This window comes from Podarcis bocagei (assembly GCF_964188305.1).
Source record: "Podarcis bocagei genome assembly, chromosome: 13".
Classification (NCBI taxonomy): domain Eukaryota; kingdom Metazoa; phylum Chordata; class Lepidosauria; order Squamata; family Lacertidae; genus Podarcis; species Podarcis bocagei.
Window position 1 is genome coordinate 46,243,060 of NC_138138.1, and position 15,460 is coordinate 46,258,519.

Here is a 15,460-nt window from a genome sequence, read left to right on the forward strand (position 1 = left end):
AGTCAAAACTTCTGGACGGCATAACGGTGCCTATCACTGCCTTACACTTATGGGCCACCTTGGATTTTGGAATGACGCTTGATACCAGAGTAAGAGAGAGATGACTTAAACCAGTGGTTTTTAATTAGTGTGGCATCCTGGGATGCCTTGAATGCTGGTCAGGTGTGCCGTGGGCAACACTGGCCTTTGTCCCTGTTCCTTTCCCTCCCTCCTCTGATGCCCTCTCTCATCTCTGCCTTGGATACAAGCTCCCCAGATGAATGGTGCCTCTGGGGCTGGCTAGGGAGAGCTTCCCAGATCCCTGTGGGGCAGTGTTAGGAGATGCCTCTCTTTGGGGTAGGGCAGCAGCTCAGAGACCAGCAGCAACAACCCAGAGGACTCCCAAGGAGAGGGGAGAGGACAGGAAGCAGAGGGAACACACCACAAGGGAGAGTGTTTGGAAAAGACTCTCCCTTTCACCCTAACTCTCCATTAATGATTCCTCTCAGTCGGAAGATGCTGCCCTCGCTCGCGGTTGCCATAAATCACCCCCGAGTTCGGATGAAGGAGGTGGTGAGAGGCACTGGGCAGAAAGCCCTCGAACAGGCTCGGAACTTCCTGAAGCTGCTTTCAGGAGCGAATCTGGTTGCGTTGCTTAAAAAGAAGAAAAAATTGGAGAAGTAAGCGCACATACTTCAAGAGAGGTCAGGAGTGTTTTTATCTGCTAATAATTTTACCACTGAGATGAAGAAGATCGGGACGGAAGGAATAGAGATAACCAGAGAATCGCAGACATGTTGGTAGGTGGAACAGAATGGAACGGAAAGGGGGGGAAGACTTTTTACTTTTTTATGTGATTAATTTAACAACCCTCCCCCTTAAAGAACCGTCTCTGTTTTTATCTGCTAATAATTTTACCACTGAGATGAAGAAGATCGGGACGGAAGGAACAGAGATAACATCAGAGAATTGAAGACATGCTGGTAGGAGGAATGGAACGGAAGGGGGGGGAGACTTTCTACTTTTTCATTTCATACTTTTTCATGTGATTAATTTAACAACCCTCCCCCTTAAAGAACCGTCTCAACGACTAATTTGCAAGAGGGATTAAAAATGAACTGTGGAGGGGGGGGAAATAATATGAATTAAAGGTTTTATTCTGTGAAAGATTTGGAAACAAAAAGAAGCTCTCTCTGTGACGCAGCAAGAATTGTGACTCGATATGGACAGGCAGACCTTCGCTACATGATATATGGCCTTAGGGAGGAAGAGCCGTGGATTGGTTATCAGTTTGGGATCGTAAATTTGAAAGGCTATTACCCTCCTGGAGGACTAATTTACGATGCAGCGGGTCTGGAAAGTTAATGAGTGGACATTTAGACTGTATTTCATCAGAGCGGCAAGATAGTGTGTCTGCTCGAACGAATGCCTGGACTATTGGATTTCTGTGAGAGTTCTACGAGAGAGCATTACAAAGCCCACACAGAGATATAAACAAGACTGGTTTTTTTCAGTCCACTTGTGGAGAGAACTCGGAGGTGACAGAAAAGGAAAATGAGTAATGACAAAGAGTTGAGAAGATGGGACTGAAAACATCATTGTTTTTAGTTCTGGGTGTCCTACATTAGCAAGCAGATAGAACAAGATGACCTTAGAGATCCCTTCCTAACTTTTGATTCTGCAATGTGACAAACATGTTTACTTTGGCCATTCTCCTACTGGTGATGCAACACAGAGTCCAACAACATTGCAAAAGTGATTATCTCTTCCGTAATTATTATAATTATTATAATTAATACACCTGGAAAAGCTCCAGAAAAGCAGAATGGGGGAAAAGGAAGGGGAGAGAAATGAAATGATTAAAAGTAACCGGGTTTTCCATAGACACCTACGGTAAAGGAAGAGAGGTGAGGCCAGCTTTGATAGAGGAATTTTTAGGTGAAATATGGATGCCTGTTTACAGGTAGAATGTTTTTCTTTTTCTTGGTTTGTTTTTAGTTCTGGGTGTCCTGCAATAGCAAGCAGATTGGACAAGATGACCTTGGAGGTTTCTTCCTAACTTTTGATTCTGCGATGTGACAAATATGTTTACTTTGGCCGTTCTCCTACTGGTGATGCAACACAGAGTTCAACAACATTGCAAAAGTAATTATCTTCTCTATAATTATTAAAATTATGGTAATCAATTCACCTGGAAAAGCTCCAGGAGGCTGAATGGGAAATAAGAAAAAATAATTAAATCTGAAATGATTAAAAGCACCCCGGTGTTCCATAGAGAGCTAAGGTAAGATAAGGAGAGGTGAGGCCAGCTTTTGCTTTTCATTGTATTGGTTAGATTTCAAATCATAGCATTCAATGAATTTTTTTGTGGCAGTGCTGAAGTTAATGAGCAGGTGGATACCTGCCCCTTTAAGTACAGAATTGGCAGAGTCAGTGGTCACAAAATACATCCTGTTCAAGTTAGGCTGATGACAATTACAATATTGTAGAGAAGCAAAGGAGATTCCAGGTGTAGAAGGATAGTTGTGATGAGGATGTTGTTGCTGCTGTTGCTTCTCCTGCTGTTTCCCAATATGGTGCCCCAAGTGCACACTGTCGTTTGCAGCGGAAATGATCCTGTGCATATTCCACATGAATGGTATGAACAAGGTGATCTTACCATTGGTGGGATAGTGTCTCATATCCATTACATATTCCCCAGCATTTCCTTCCAAGAACACCCATCTCAGGTCTTTATTCCCAACCCAATGTAAGTAAACAGCTCTGAAGGTCATTTCATTTGTTCTTTCTACATTTATATCTGACTAAACTGCCCTTGGTTTTCTTTGAAGATTAAACCCAATAGTAAGATTTTTATAAGACTATTTCATTTATGGTTCAGAGCAGTAGTTAGAAAGTGGGGACACTCCATAATCTGCTTCAATGTACATGGTATCTCTCCATCCTCCAATGAAGCACAGATCACTCACTAGACCTCCCCAGTCACAGGGCTGGCATTAGGGTTCTGCGAGAAGTGGCCACGCATTGGGCACAGAACCATGGGACTGCTGTCTCAAAACCTGGTAAGCAAGGCGCTGGGCTTTGGGAAGGAGGCATGGGCTCTGACAAGGTTTGCTTTTTGTCACTTTTTGTGCTCCTCCAGTGACATTCACCTTGGCCATAGGCTCTGCTTCTTGCCCTCCTTCATCTGTCTGCCTTCCTTGCTTCCTGTATCCCTTCATCTTCAAAATGACAACGGCCAATACTATTATTTTCATTTCATACCAGTTTGTCTTGCTAGGGACAACAACTGACAAAAGGGTGTAGTTATGATTTCAATAACTGTACATGTTTCTAGGGATAAAAAGCAGCATGGTTAGAAAAACCGAATGTTGTTAAGTGAAGATCACTTCTCAATCTATGTATTCAGACATATAAAAAAATCTGGTTCAGATGGAAGTGAGATCCAAACATTAACTCTAATGGAACCAAACCGTTTCCATATATCCAACATGATTTAAGAGAGGCAGTTGTATCCCCCAGATCTAAGTGTTGTGTACTTTTTAATTCCCTATAAAATAGTAAGGCATTTCATTTGCAGGGTGATTAGAAAGTTCTACCAACACGTCCTCGCCTTGGTGTTTGCTGTTGACGAGATCAATCAGAATCCCAGGATCCTGTCCAATGTCACTCTTGGATTCCACATCTATGATAGCTATTCTGATTCAAAGATGGCCTACCGAACCACTCTGGATCTGCTCTTTAAATCACATCACTTTGTCCCCAACTACATATGTGGCATTCAGAAAAACGTAGTAGGAGTCATTGGGGGACTTAGCTCTGACACCTCCACATCCATGGCAGATGTCTTAGGTCTTTACAAGATTCCACAGGTAGAATATAGGTATTGAAAAATTCATATATCATGCTGTGATTCACTCTTTCATCCTTCCACTAGGAATCTGTTGATGCATAAATATGAAGTGGGGAAAAGGAAAAGGGAAACAGGTTGCAATATATGGATATATTTAGGGGGAATAATAATAATAATAATAATAATAATAATAATAATAATAATAATAATAATAATAATAATAATAATTCATTTTTACCCCACCCATCTGGCTGGGATTCCCCAGCCACTCTGGGAAGCTTCCAACAAAATATCAAAATACAATAGTGCGTCAAACATTAAAAGCTTCCCTAAACAGGGCTGCCTTCAGATGTCTTCTAAAAGTCTGGTAGTTATTATTCTCTTTGACATGAATGGAGTGCATTCCACAGGGCGAGTGCCACTACCAAGAAGGCCCTCTGCCTGGTTCCCTGTAACTTTGCCTCTCGCAGTGAGGGAAGGCCTTCGGTGCTGGACCTCAGTGTCCAGGCTGAATGATGGGGGTGGAGACGCTCCTTCAGGTATACTGGACTGAGGTCATTTAGGGCTTTAAAGGTCAGCACCAACACTTTGAATTATTCCCGGAAGTGTATAATATTAGTACCCAAAAATATACATGAAAGCACCTAGGTTCTAAAGAAAGTTTATATAATATATTTAATGGAGGATTATTCAAAAAGTTTCAGTTTGATAAAAGGGACATATTATCATTAATTTTAAAATATAATTTTATCAGTTTTCAAATACAAAATTCCAATATACACCTCGTTGTATCAATACCAAATTATAATATCAGTTCCAATATGAATCAATCAAATACCCAATTACTTAATTTAGGTGGCCTGCCACATGCTGGAATTGAAGGTTTGGTAATTTACTTTAACTCTTCTGAACCGCAAGCCCAAGAGGCTCAGTGGTTTAGACCACAGCGCCACCTGCGTCCCCTTGAAGCTGGATTACAAAGCCATAAATAACTTGAGACAACAATGTCCTTCTCCCTAAGAATCATAAGATCCTCTCCCTGTATATGTATGGTGATGTTTAGTACTACACACTTTCAGAGGCTAATCGAAAACAAATTTCTTGTTATTTTTTCTGGCATTTGGGGAGGGATATGGTGCTACCAATTTGGTGTTTTCTGCTGCATTACTGAGCTTCATATTAGTTGCCTTAATTTTAGCTGGTATTTTACTTTTATAGGATATGGTTCATTGTGGTCAAAGAAAAATAAAATGTACAATATTCAGGAAATGTACAGGATTTCCAGGAGATCCTCCCACAAGAGTTCTTAGTAGAAATGCCATCAACCTCTCTCTACAAGTGTTTTAAAGATTATAGACAAAAAGATCCTGATCAATAGCTTGTATTTCTCATGGTCCACTTTAGAGTATTGTTGAAGGCAGTGCAAGGATAAAAGCTCTCCTGTTCCTGGAGAGAATCTGTGTGTACAAGTATGCAGCTGTGATGACTCCCATAATAATAGGAATTAATATCTGCAATAATAAATGAGCAATATATTTTCTATGTAAATGTGGGTCGGCCCTGTCTAAGATTAGGAAATATGAGATATAAAGGATTTATATTCAGATAAATGAGTGTGTTGTGAATTCTTGTTTCCACTTGGATAGGTTTGGCTTTTTTTATTTTTCAGATTTCATATGGTTCATTTGAACCAGCCACAAATGATCAAAGCAAAGTTGCTTCCTTCTACCGCATGGTCCCCAGTGAAGATCTTCAGTACAAGGGAATTATCCAGTTACTTCTGCATTTTGGGTGGAAATGGGTCGGGCTCATCACTCCAGATAATGAAGCTGGAGAACGTTTCATTCAGAACATTGAACCAATTCTTTTCAAGAATGGAATTTGTTCAGAATTCACAGAAAAAAGTGAAAACAATATGCGTTTCACTGGTAGCGTATTTGATATGCTGGGTGACATAAGGATTTTGTCCCCAGCTTTCATGGCAAGCAGAGCAAATGCAATTGTTATATATGGAGAAAGTACATCTATTTTATGGTTGTCATGTGCTATAGAGGTAAGGAATACAATTCAACTGATATTGCCTCCATCTAAGAGGAAACAACCTGAAAGAAAAGTATGGATTACAACAGCCCAAACTGATTTCATATTATATTATTTTGAAAAAATGCTGAAGGTTAATATACAAATGTTCCATGGTGCTATCTCCTTTGCGATTCACTCCAAGGAGATTCAAGACTTCTCAGACTTTCTAAGGAGTGTAAAGCCTTCCTGGGCAGATGCAGATGGTTTTATCAGTGATTTCTGGGAACAAGCATTCAGTTGTTTACTTTCAAATTCTACTGCATCAGCAAACACATGTACTGGAGAGGAGTTGCTGGAGAGCCTTCCTTCACCATTTTTTGAAATGAGCATGACCGGTCACAGCTACAGTATCTATAATGCTGTCTACGCTCTGGCACAGGCCTTACATATTAGGTGCTCATCTGAAGCCATCCGCAAAAGGATAAAGGGTGGAGACAGACTCTCTTCTCAGAATGTAGAGCCTTGGCAGGTAATATAAAATGTTCACCTTGCAAAGTATTCAGTGTTCTGCACTGTGTTGATAATATAATGTGAGTTGGCATTCATCTACAGTGGTGCCTCGGGTTACATACGCTTCAGGTTACATACGCTTCAGGTTACAGACTCCACTAACGCAGAAATAGTGCTTCAGGTTAAGAACTTTGCTTCAGGATGAGAACAGAAATCGTGCTCCAGTGGTGTGGCGGCAGCAGGAGGCCCCATTAGCTAAAGTGGTGCTTCAGGTTAAGAACAGTTTCAGGTTAAGAACAGACCTCTGGAACGAATTAAGTACTTAACCCTTAATAATTAAAAGAAGTGTATCTGATGTGTATCTGAAGAAGCGTGCATGCACACAAAAGCTCATACCAAGAACAAACTAAGTTGGTCTCTAAGATGCTACTAGATAATTTTTTATTTTTTATATATATTTCTACTTCGTCAGACCAACATGGCTACCTACCTAAATAATTAAAAGTAATAAATACCTGAAAGATTAACCTTAAATTATTTTATTTCCTATAATTATACTAAGCCGACTTTAAATTACACAGACTTTCATAAGTGACAGAATAGCAGCAACTACTTGAAAGGTTTATAATAGTTCGGAAAATTCACTGCTATTTAAAGATTAAAAACTGGCGCTGTTCCAGACTTACAACTGGCATTTAATTAGACCAGTGATTTCCAATTAGCTAATTACTGAGAACCCCCTGTTTTTCAAAATCTAAAGCATGGAACTCCAGCTTTTGAAAATTTTGATAACTGTAGGTAGCAAACCAATGTTTTGAAGAAAATGTGGGGTAGTCCAAAAGAAGCAAAGGATTTTAAGTCTACTAAAAAACAGACCATAAAATTTGTGATTTTACCATGCAAAAATGACAAAGTTTTGGTTGGAGCGGAGACAAATTCAATTTTATTAAAGTAAAGTACAAGTGAACAAATTTAGACATTTCTAGCAGCTTCTAAACCTACATCTATCTATCTAGCTCTATCTATCTATCTATATCTATCATCTATCTATCTATCTATCATCTATCTATCTATCTAACCAGGTTGAGAGGTCTAGCAGGACCAGGTTTCACCTCTGTCCCACCAGAAATCATTGACCAGCATGACCAGGGTGGGTTCAGTCTCCAGAACATCAACTCAAATCCCTTCCAATTCTTAATTATTTACAAAGGGTGATCTGAAACAAGCAGGTCTATATGCCTTATGCCTCTATTATATATTTTTCAGCATGGTGTAGCAGTTAAGTGCGGTGGACTCGTAATCTGGTGAACTGGGTTCACTTCCCCGCTCCTCCACATGCAGATGCTGGGTGACCTTCAGCTAGTCACACTTCTCTGAAATCTCTCAGCCCCACTCACCTCACAGAGTGTTTCTTGTGAGGAGGAAGGGAAATAAGGTTGTTAGCCACTTTGAGACTCCTTAGGGTAGTGAAAGGCAGAATATCAACTCCAAACTCCTCCTCTTCTTCTTCTTCTTCTTCTTCTTCTTCTTCTTCTTCTTCTTCTTCCTGGAAGTCTCTTGACTGCTAAGTTTATGCTGATTCATGATTTTCCTCTCTTCCTGTACCTACCACTGAAATTTGGCTTCTCTCCAATATGAACTGAAGTGGTTAACCTGTGCCACAGACCAGATTTAATGAACACTCATATCAAAGTGTTCTGTAAATTGATAACCATAGTCTTTTATATACTAATCTTTCATGTTCTTCCGCACACATTAAATGCTCCTAACCTTTCTTTTAGCTTCTTTTAGCTTCTTATATACTTTTTCATATACCGTTTTTTCTCGTGTATAAGACGCCCCATGTATAAGACAACCCCTATATTTTTAAACCCAAAATTAAGAAATTAAGTTGTTTAGCTTTTTGGGGGGTGGGGGAGGTCACTTCTGCCAATCACTCACCTGCCTGTCCACCACTGCCAATCGCTTACCACAGCCCCTGCCAATCACACACCTCACCACAGCCATCAGTTGTCTGTCTGCTCACCGCCACCAACAGCCCACCTGCCCACTTGTTGCAACCGCCAATCATCTGCCCAACTGCCGCAGCCACAGCCAATCTCCTGCTTGCTGCTGCCATTGATCGCACATCCCCCTTCTGCATTCACTATCCGCATATAAGACGAGCATTGTCTTATACATGGAAAAATACGGTACCTTCTGTTTTAATACTTTTTAGCTTTCCAAAACATTTTACAGGTTCTAAATAACAGTACCCCACCCTACTTATGTTGGTCTACAACAGTAATAAAGAAATATTGATTGAAGTGGGTAACTCCTGGAAGAAAATAACTTAAATCCTTCTAGGAAAGCTATTTATCTTTGTAAGACTATTACAACATTTGATGGGCCTTCTGATTCTCTTTCCACCTAGCTCCACTCATTGCTGCAGAGAATCTCATTCAACAACAGTGCTGGGGATGAAATTACATTAAATGAACATGGGAAATTAGCAGCTGGCTTTGATATTACAAACCTGGTCACTTTCCCGAATAATTCATATATCAGGGTCAAAGTCGGAAGGCTGGATCCCCAGGCCCCTGCTGGCAAAGAGCTCACCATTAATGGGGACAGAATCCAATGGCACAGAGCCTTCACCCAGGTAAGGAAATCACTGCACACAAGTGGGAGAGTGTGTAGTTTTGCCACTTGAGGTGAAAAGGAAAGTGCTGCTCAACTTCTGCTGCCACTATTAATAATGCTGCTACTAATAATTTGATTAATAAATAAACAAATGAACCACATCATAAAAAGAGCAATATGCACAAATGACATGTCACACCAAGAAGGACCAATGGCTATCAGACAGTGTTGTCCAACATGTTTTTTTGTTCAAGGCAGCTCTCTACATAGTGGCATTAGATAGAATGCTAAGCTAACTGTATCATTGTGAATGAACATTGTAATCTTCATGAGTTTTCTTTGATACCGCTTGTGACACTATTGTTGAGTTGGAATGATAGAAGCAGGGGTGTATGTAGTTGTTTGTCAGGTTGGCCCCTGCCATGGGCCCAGGCCCAGAAGGAGCTTCCAAAATCATGCCCTCCTCAGAGTGGCTAAGAGCCCAGCTGCCCCTTGATGTACTCCATGGGCTGCTGGGCAAGGCCTGCAGGATCTTCTCAGTGCCTCGGTGGAGGAATCCAGCTGCTGCCATTGGACATCAGAGGATCTGCGTGGTCCCGCACCCCCAGTTACCCAGTGGCACTATTATAAGTGTGACCAGACTGCCAAGCAGGACTTGGAGAGTGGGTGGGGGGCAACAGAGGAAGGGAGGGAGGGAGGGAGGGAGGGAGGAAGTGAAGGGGGGAATCAGAAAAGAAGGTAGGCAGACAGATCAAGGAGGGCAGGAGCCGATGGTCAAGGAGAAAGTCACTGGTTACAAGAGGCAAACTTTTTGATTTTCTGTTCAATGGCAATATTATTTAAAATTTCAACAGATATTTATTAGATCTACCTTAATTCAGTTATACCTCAAACAATGCCAGTTTTTGCAAAATAAATAAATAAAATGTAAATTTAAGTACCATTTGGATATTGACTATTTCAGGTTCAAAGTAATAAACATATTTACAATACTTTAATGCCCACATCCCTTTTGCTTTTAGGATTGTTAAACCAATATTTGATAAATCCCATTCCCATTTCCTTGTATATGAAGGATGGAGAGATTCTTTTGCATATGTTGAGAGTATCTCGGCTGCCATAGTTTAACAAATCTTTCCAATTTTTTTCAATCCATAACTTGTTAGCATTAGTTGCCTACAAAATCATATTTTTTAAAAAGGTCATTGGAAAAATGTTGGAAATATTTCTTTTTGTAAAATGCCACCAGACTCTATACATTGATTTTGTAGAGAAGTCCCAACTTATTTTAGGTGCACATTGTATTGTAGTTTGCTGATTTTCATGAAGCTGGTTTTATAAAGCCAGTCCATCACCACCCCAATACATCTGCCCACCATCTTCACTTCATCTTCACTTTATTCCAATGGTATAAGTGGTAGGGACGATGGCAGAACCACAATATTTCACGACCTCCAAATCCCAACTCCCTGAAGTTGACTAAGGGGACATCAAGTGAAATTCCTGCAGCAAAGGGCACGAGAAAGTAGTTCTATCAAAAGAAATAACCAGTAGTAGTATTAGATTAAAATATCTGATGGTTTGCAGTGATGGTCAATCTAGATATGAACATTATAATCTGCTTGTGTTTCCATGATGCTTCGAACTGTAACTTTTTCTCAAACTATTTGTGCTACCTGGGCACATACGGATCCTACAGCTAACACTTCTGGCCCTACAATTTACTGATAGATCACCTGATGTTAGATGAATCCCCTTAAACTTTTTTCTTAATATTCACCTCTTTGTGTCTCTTTGGATAGGTGCCACCCCTTTCCTTATGTAATGCCAACTGTCTTCCTGGTTATGAGAAGAAAAAGAAGGAGGGGAAGAAGTTTTGTTGTTATGATTGTGATCCATGTCCTCATGGGATGTTCTCAAATGAGAAGGGTGAGAGATGCCATATAACCATATACAAGCTATTTTAGGAAATTTTGAGCAAATAAGCAATGGGGTTTGCTCTGTATAATCTCAATTTATATTGTTTATTAACAATACGCTTCAGGTTACATATGCTTCAGGTTACGGACTCCGCTAACCCAGAAATAGTACCTTGGGTTAAGAACTTTGCTTCAGGATGAGAACAGAAATTGTGCTCCAGCAGCGTGGCAGCAGCAGGAGGCCTCATTAGCTAAAGTGGTGCTTCTGGTTAAGAATAGTTTCAGGTTAAGAACGGACCTCCAGAACGAATTAAGTACTTAACGCAAGGTACCACTGTAGTAGAATAATCTCCCTTCTGTCTCTGTAAAAGCTGCCACTATGAAGAAATTATCTTAACCTTCAAGAGAGTATACCATGAGGATGTGACTGTAATCTGTAATGTAAAGATTTTCCATCAGTGTACCTAGATACATTGATATTCTAAACATTACAAGTAAAGGTAAAGGGACCCCTAACCATTAGGTCCAGTCGTGGCCAACTCTGGGGTTGCGGCGCTCATCTCACTTTATTGGCCGAGGGAGCCGGTGTACAGCTTCAGGGTCATGTGTCCAGCATGACTAAGCCGCTTCTGGCGAACCACAGCAGCGCACGGAAACGCCATTTACCTTCCCGCTTTGCACTTTGACATGCTTTCGAACTGCTAGGTTCGCAGGAGGAGGGACCAAGCAACAGGAGTTCACCCTGTCACAGGGATTCAAACTGCCAACGTTCTGATCGGCAAGTCCTAAGCTCTGTGGTTTAACCCACAGCACCACCCACGTCCCATTCTAAACATTACTGCATATAATATTCCCTAATTTTTTTAAAAAAATATTTTTATTAAAGTTTTCTTGGTTTACAAAGGTATATGCAGTGTCTCTTTTTTTTCAAGTTACATTTTTCATAGGTCAGTTCATTGGTTGAGACATTAGGGTTACATTAGGAAGAGAAAAGGGGGGAAGAGGTGGAGGGGGCCATGGTGCGTGGGGGTGGGGTCGGGAGGCGATATTTCTATTTTGCTTAAAAATAGAAGTGTGGGGTTTTGTGTCAGTGTACATTGTGCAGGTGCTCTTTGCTATTCGCATGTGTTCCTTTGGTGGTGAGAGAGATTGGGGTTGGCCTAGAATGCAGTTGCTTGCTTGTGGTTGCTTGTGGTGAACTTTGTTTTCGTGTGTGAATGGGAGTAGGTGGGTGTTTTGGATGAGGTAACCATATTGATTCATATGCTGTTGGTGGATTCTTGTCATTGTCTTGTTGGGCTGTGTATGTGATAAAGGGGAGCCATACCGGAGTGAAGGTATCTTCTTCTATTTGTCATCGTGTCACTTTCAGTTTATTGGTTAATTTTTCTGGTAGCACTGTTTCCCATACTATTTGGTACAATTGGTCCATGCTTACTCCTGACAGGTCTTTCCAGTGTCTGACTACGATGTTTGTGGTTGCTGAGAGTAGGTGGGTTATGAGTTCTTTGTGATGTGAGTGGGCATTGTTGTCTTGGAATATGATTAGTAGGGTCAGTTCTGGGGTGATTTCTAATACTTGCTTAGTTATTTAACATTTCTTGTATGGCTGTTGTCCAGAATAGTTGGATTTGGGGGCATTCCCACCACATGTGTAGGTATGTGCCTGTGGAGGTGCACCCTCTCCAGCATTTTGCTGAGGTTCCTGGGTGTATTAGCACTAGTTTGCTTGTTGTTAGGTAATATTCTCTAATGTTTAATGCAGTTTCTCATTGATGGTGGCTTACTGCTGTGCTGCCACATTTTAATAACACATTTTAATGATATACACCATTAGGGTAGATCTGCCCGCTCTGTTTTATTGCAAAAAGACATAAAAATTGTACATGCATTCTGCCCTGGAAGAAACCAAGGTTTTGGGGGAGGCAGGGTGGAAAAGAATTGGGGTCTTTATTCTAAGAACAAGGTTCCTTGGGAACTTTATCTTCAAAGCTTCTAGGGCACAAGCATTTCGACTAGAAGTTTTGAAACTTATCCTCGTGGAAACACTACGGTAAGGGAACTCATGATTTTTAAAAAAAAACTCTTAAGCATATACTGGATTGTTTCCAATTGTCATACCACCTTTTTTCAGGATTGGAAACCTGTGCCAGATGTCCTCCAGAGCAATATCCAAATGAAGAGCAGAATCAGTGCATTCCCAAGAAACCACATGTCCTAGGCTTTGGGGAAACTTTGGCCATTGTTTCAACTTTCTCTGCACTTTTATTCTCTCTGATCACAGCTATGGTACTTGGCATTTTCATTAAGCACCGGGACACTGCCATCGTCAAAGCCAATAACAGAAGCCTCACTTACATTCTCCTCATCTCCCTCCTCTTGTGTTTCCTGTGCTCTTTGATGTTCATTGGAATGCCTAATAAGGCAACTTGCCCACTCCGACAAACAGCTTTTGGCATTGTCTTCTCTGTGGCCCTCTCCAGCATCTTGGCCAAGACTATTTCAGTGGTTTTGGCATTCATGGCTACCAAGCCAGATTCCACAATCAGGAAGTGGGTAGGCAAAAAACTGGCTTACTCCATCGTCCTTTCCTGCTCTGTGATTCAAGTAGGAATCTGTGCCTTCTGGCTGGCAACCTCTGCCCCATTCCCAGATGTGGACATGCACTCAAGCAGTGAAGAAATTATATTCTTATGTAATGAGGGATCAGTTCTAATGTTCTATGGTGTTTTAGGCTACATGGGCTTCCTGGCCATTATCAGCTTCACTGTGGCCTTCTTAGCCCGGAAGTTGCCGGACAGCTTCAATGAAGCCAAGTTCATCACCTTCAGCATGCTGGTCTTCTGCAGTGTTTGGTTCTCCTTTATTCCCACATACTTGAGCACCAGAGGAAAATACATGGTGGCTGTGGAGATCTTCTCCATCTTGGCTTCCAGTGCTGGGCTGCTGGGTTGCATCTTTTCCCCTAAATGCTACGTTATTGTGGTGAGGCCTGAGCTGAATAACAGAGAGCAGCTGATACGGAGAAAGATGTAAATAACAGAATATTTTGTCATTTCTGTATTTAGATTCTGTAGACTTATTAGCCGGGTTATTTCACTGTGGTTTCTCAAGAAAGGAAGTTACCTGAAATGATGAAAATTACAGAAGAGAATGTCTTATCCAGTGCTTATTTTCCAAGATCTAGCAACTGTTTAGTGGCACTCTCATTTTCCTACTCTGCCCCTTAATAAGGCCAAACGTAGATTCACAAAATGTTTAGGGTTATGCATCTCCAAGTGTCCCCTCGGGGGGGGGGGATCACTGGTGTTATCATCTATGTTCTTGATATCCAGCATTGTTGCATATGAGATGTAAATGAAACGGGATTATGTTTATTTAAGAAACCATGGATTATATGCAAAAACTTTGAATGCCTATACATTCTGTTTCTCTTCTTCTCCTGCATCCAAAGAAATGGCCCCCTAACTTCCCAAGAGGCCCTGAACCTCTCCTGAGGAGGAGGTGATGGGGTACAGAGAGAAGAGATGAAAAGGAACACAAAAATTTGAGAAGCTGCCTTATGAGTCCATGACTCTATCCAGTAGGACTGTGCTCCAGATTTGACCATGCCCCAAGCCATATTGTCCCTATTTTGGGTGACCGTCTATCAAGTTCATGTTAGACAGCCATAAAATTGCAGAAGACTGGATCTGAGATACTTTGTCTTCACTATATGCCTAACTGCACTAGCAAAGAGGCTGAGCCATTTCAAAAATTTCGCGCAAGTAAATGAAGGGAGCTAGGCAGTAAAGATATTTTATGTTTAGGTACGGATGAAGAAGAAGGTAAGAATCCAGTAGTAACGGCCAAAGATTGCTTGCCCACTGCCACTCTCAAGATTCAGTTTCCAGCTTGTGTCATCACACCTCAAGGAAGCCAATCAAGAAATGACTCTATGTTCATTACCAACCCAACCATTCCCCTACCTGTACTGATTATTTTAAGAAAGTGACAATTTCATGGTAACAGTAATTCTATTAAATCATGGGTCATGTTTTGTGTGATTCATTTTGAGGAGTCTACATTTATGTATGTATTCGTTTACGATGTTCATTATATGTGGAAGCAGAACATTTAAAAGTGCTCCAAACTGAAAATCATATGGGCATTCCACTAGAAATTCCAGGCACAAAAAGACACCTCTAACCAGTTTTAGAATTCCCAGTATAAACCTGGATTTCTACATTTCTGGAATCTCTTAACTCAATCGACATTGCCATATGTAGAGACTGCTCCAGATTCAGAGGTCTCTAATACCTAACATACCCCTAGTGGATCAATATCATCCTAGCGATGGAGCCTTATTCTACACCCCACTTTTATTTGCACCAAGGGTCATCAATCTGTGGCCCTCCAGATGTTGCTGAATTGCAGCTCCCACCAGCTTACAACAGACCATTGCTATCACGGATGATGGAAGCTATAGACCAAAAACATCTGGACGGCATAACAGTGCCTATCAGTGCCTTACACTGGGGTGCCTTGAATGATGGTCAGGGGTACCACAGACAAC

General features: G+C 41.1%; 1 protein-coding gene across 1 annotated transcript; it reads left to right on the plus strand.

Annotated features, from left to right (window-relative positions):
• Positions 1-495: 495 nt before the first annotated feature.
• On the plus strand, positions 496-13,941 carry LOC308571852 (vomeronasal type-2 receptor 26-like; the record flags this gene model as incomplete). Its single annotated transcript, XM_081167465.1, has 6 exons — positions 496-659; positions 3,560-3,851; positions 5,502-6,383; positions 8,778-9,005; positions 10,789-10,915; positions 13,040-13,941. The coding sequence occupies 6 exons, from the start codon at positions 496-498 to the stop codon at positions 13,939-13,941; spliced, it is 2,595 nt and encodes an 864-aa protein (XP_081023591.1).
• Positions 13,942-15,460: the final 1,519 nt, after the last annotated feature.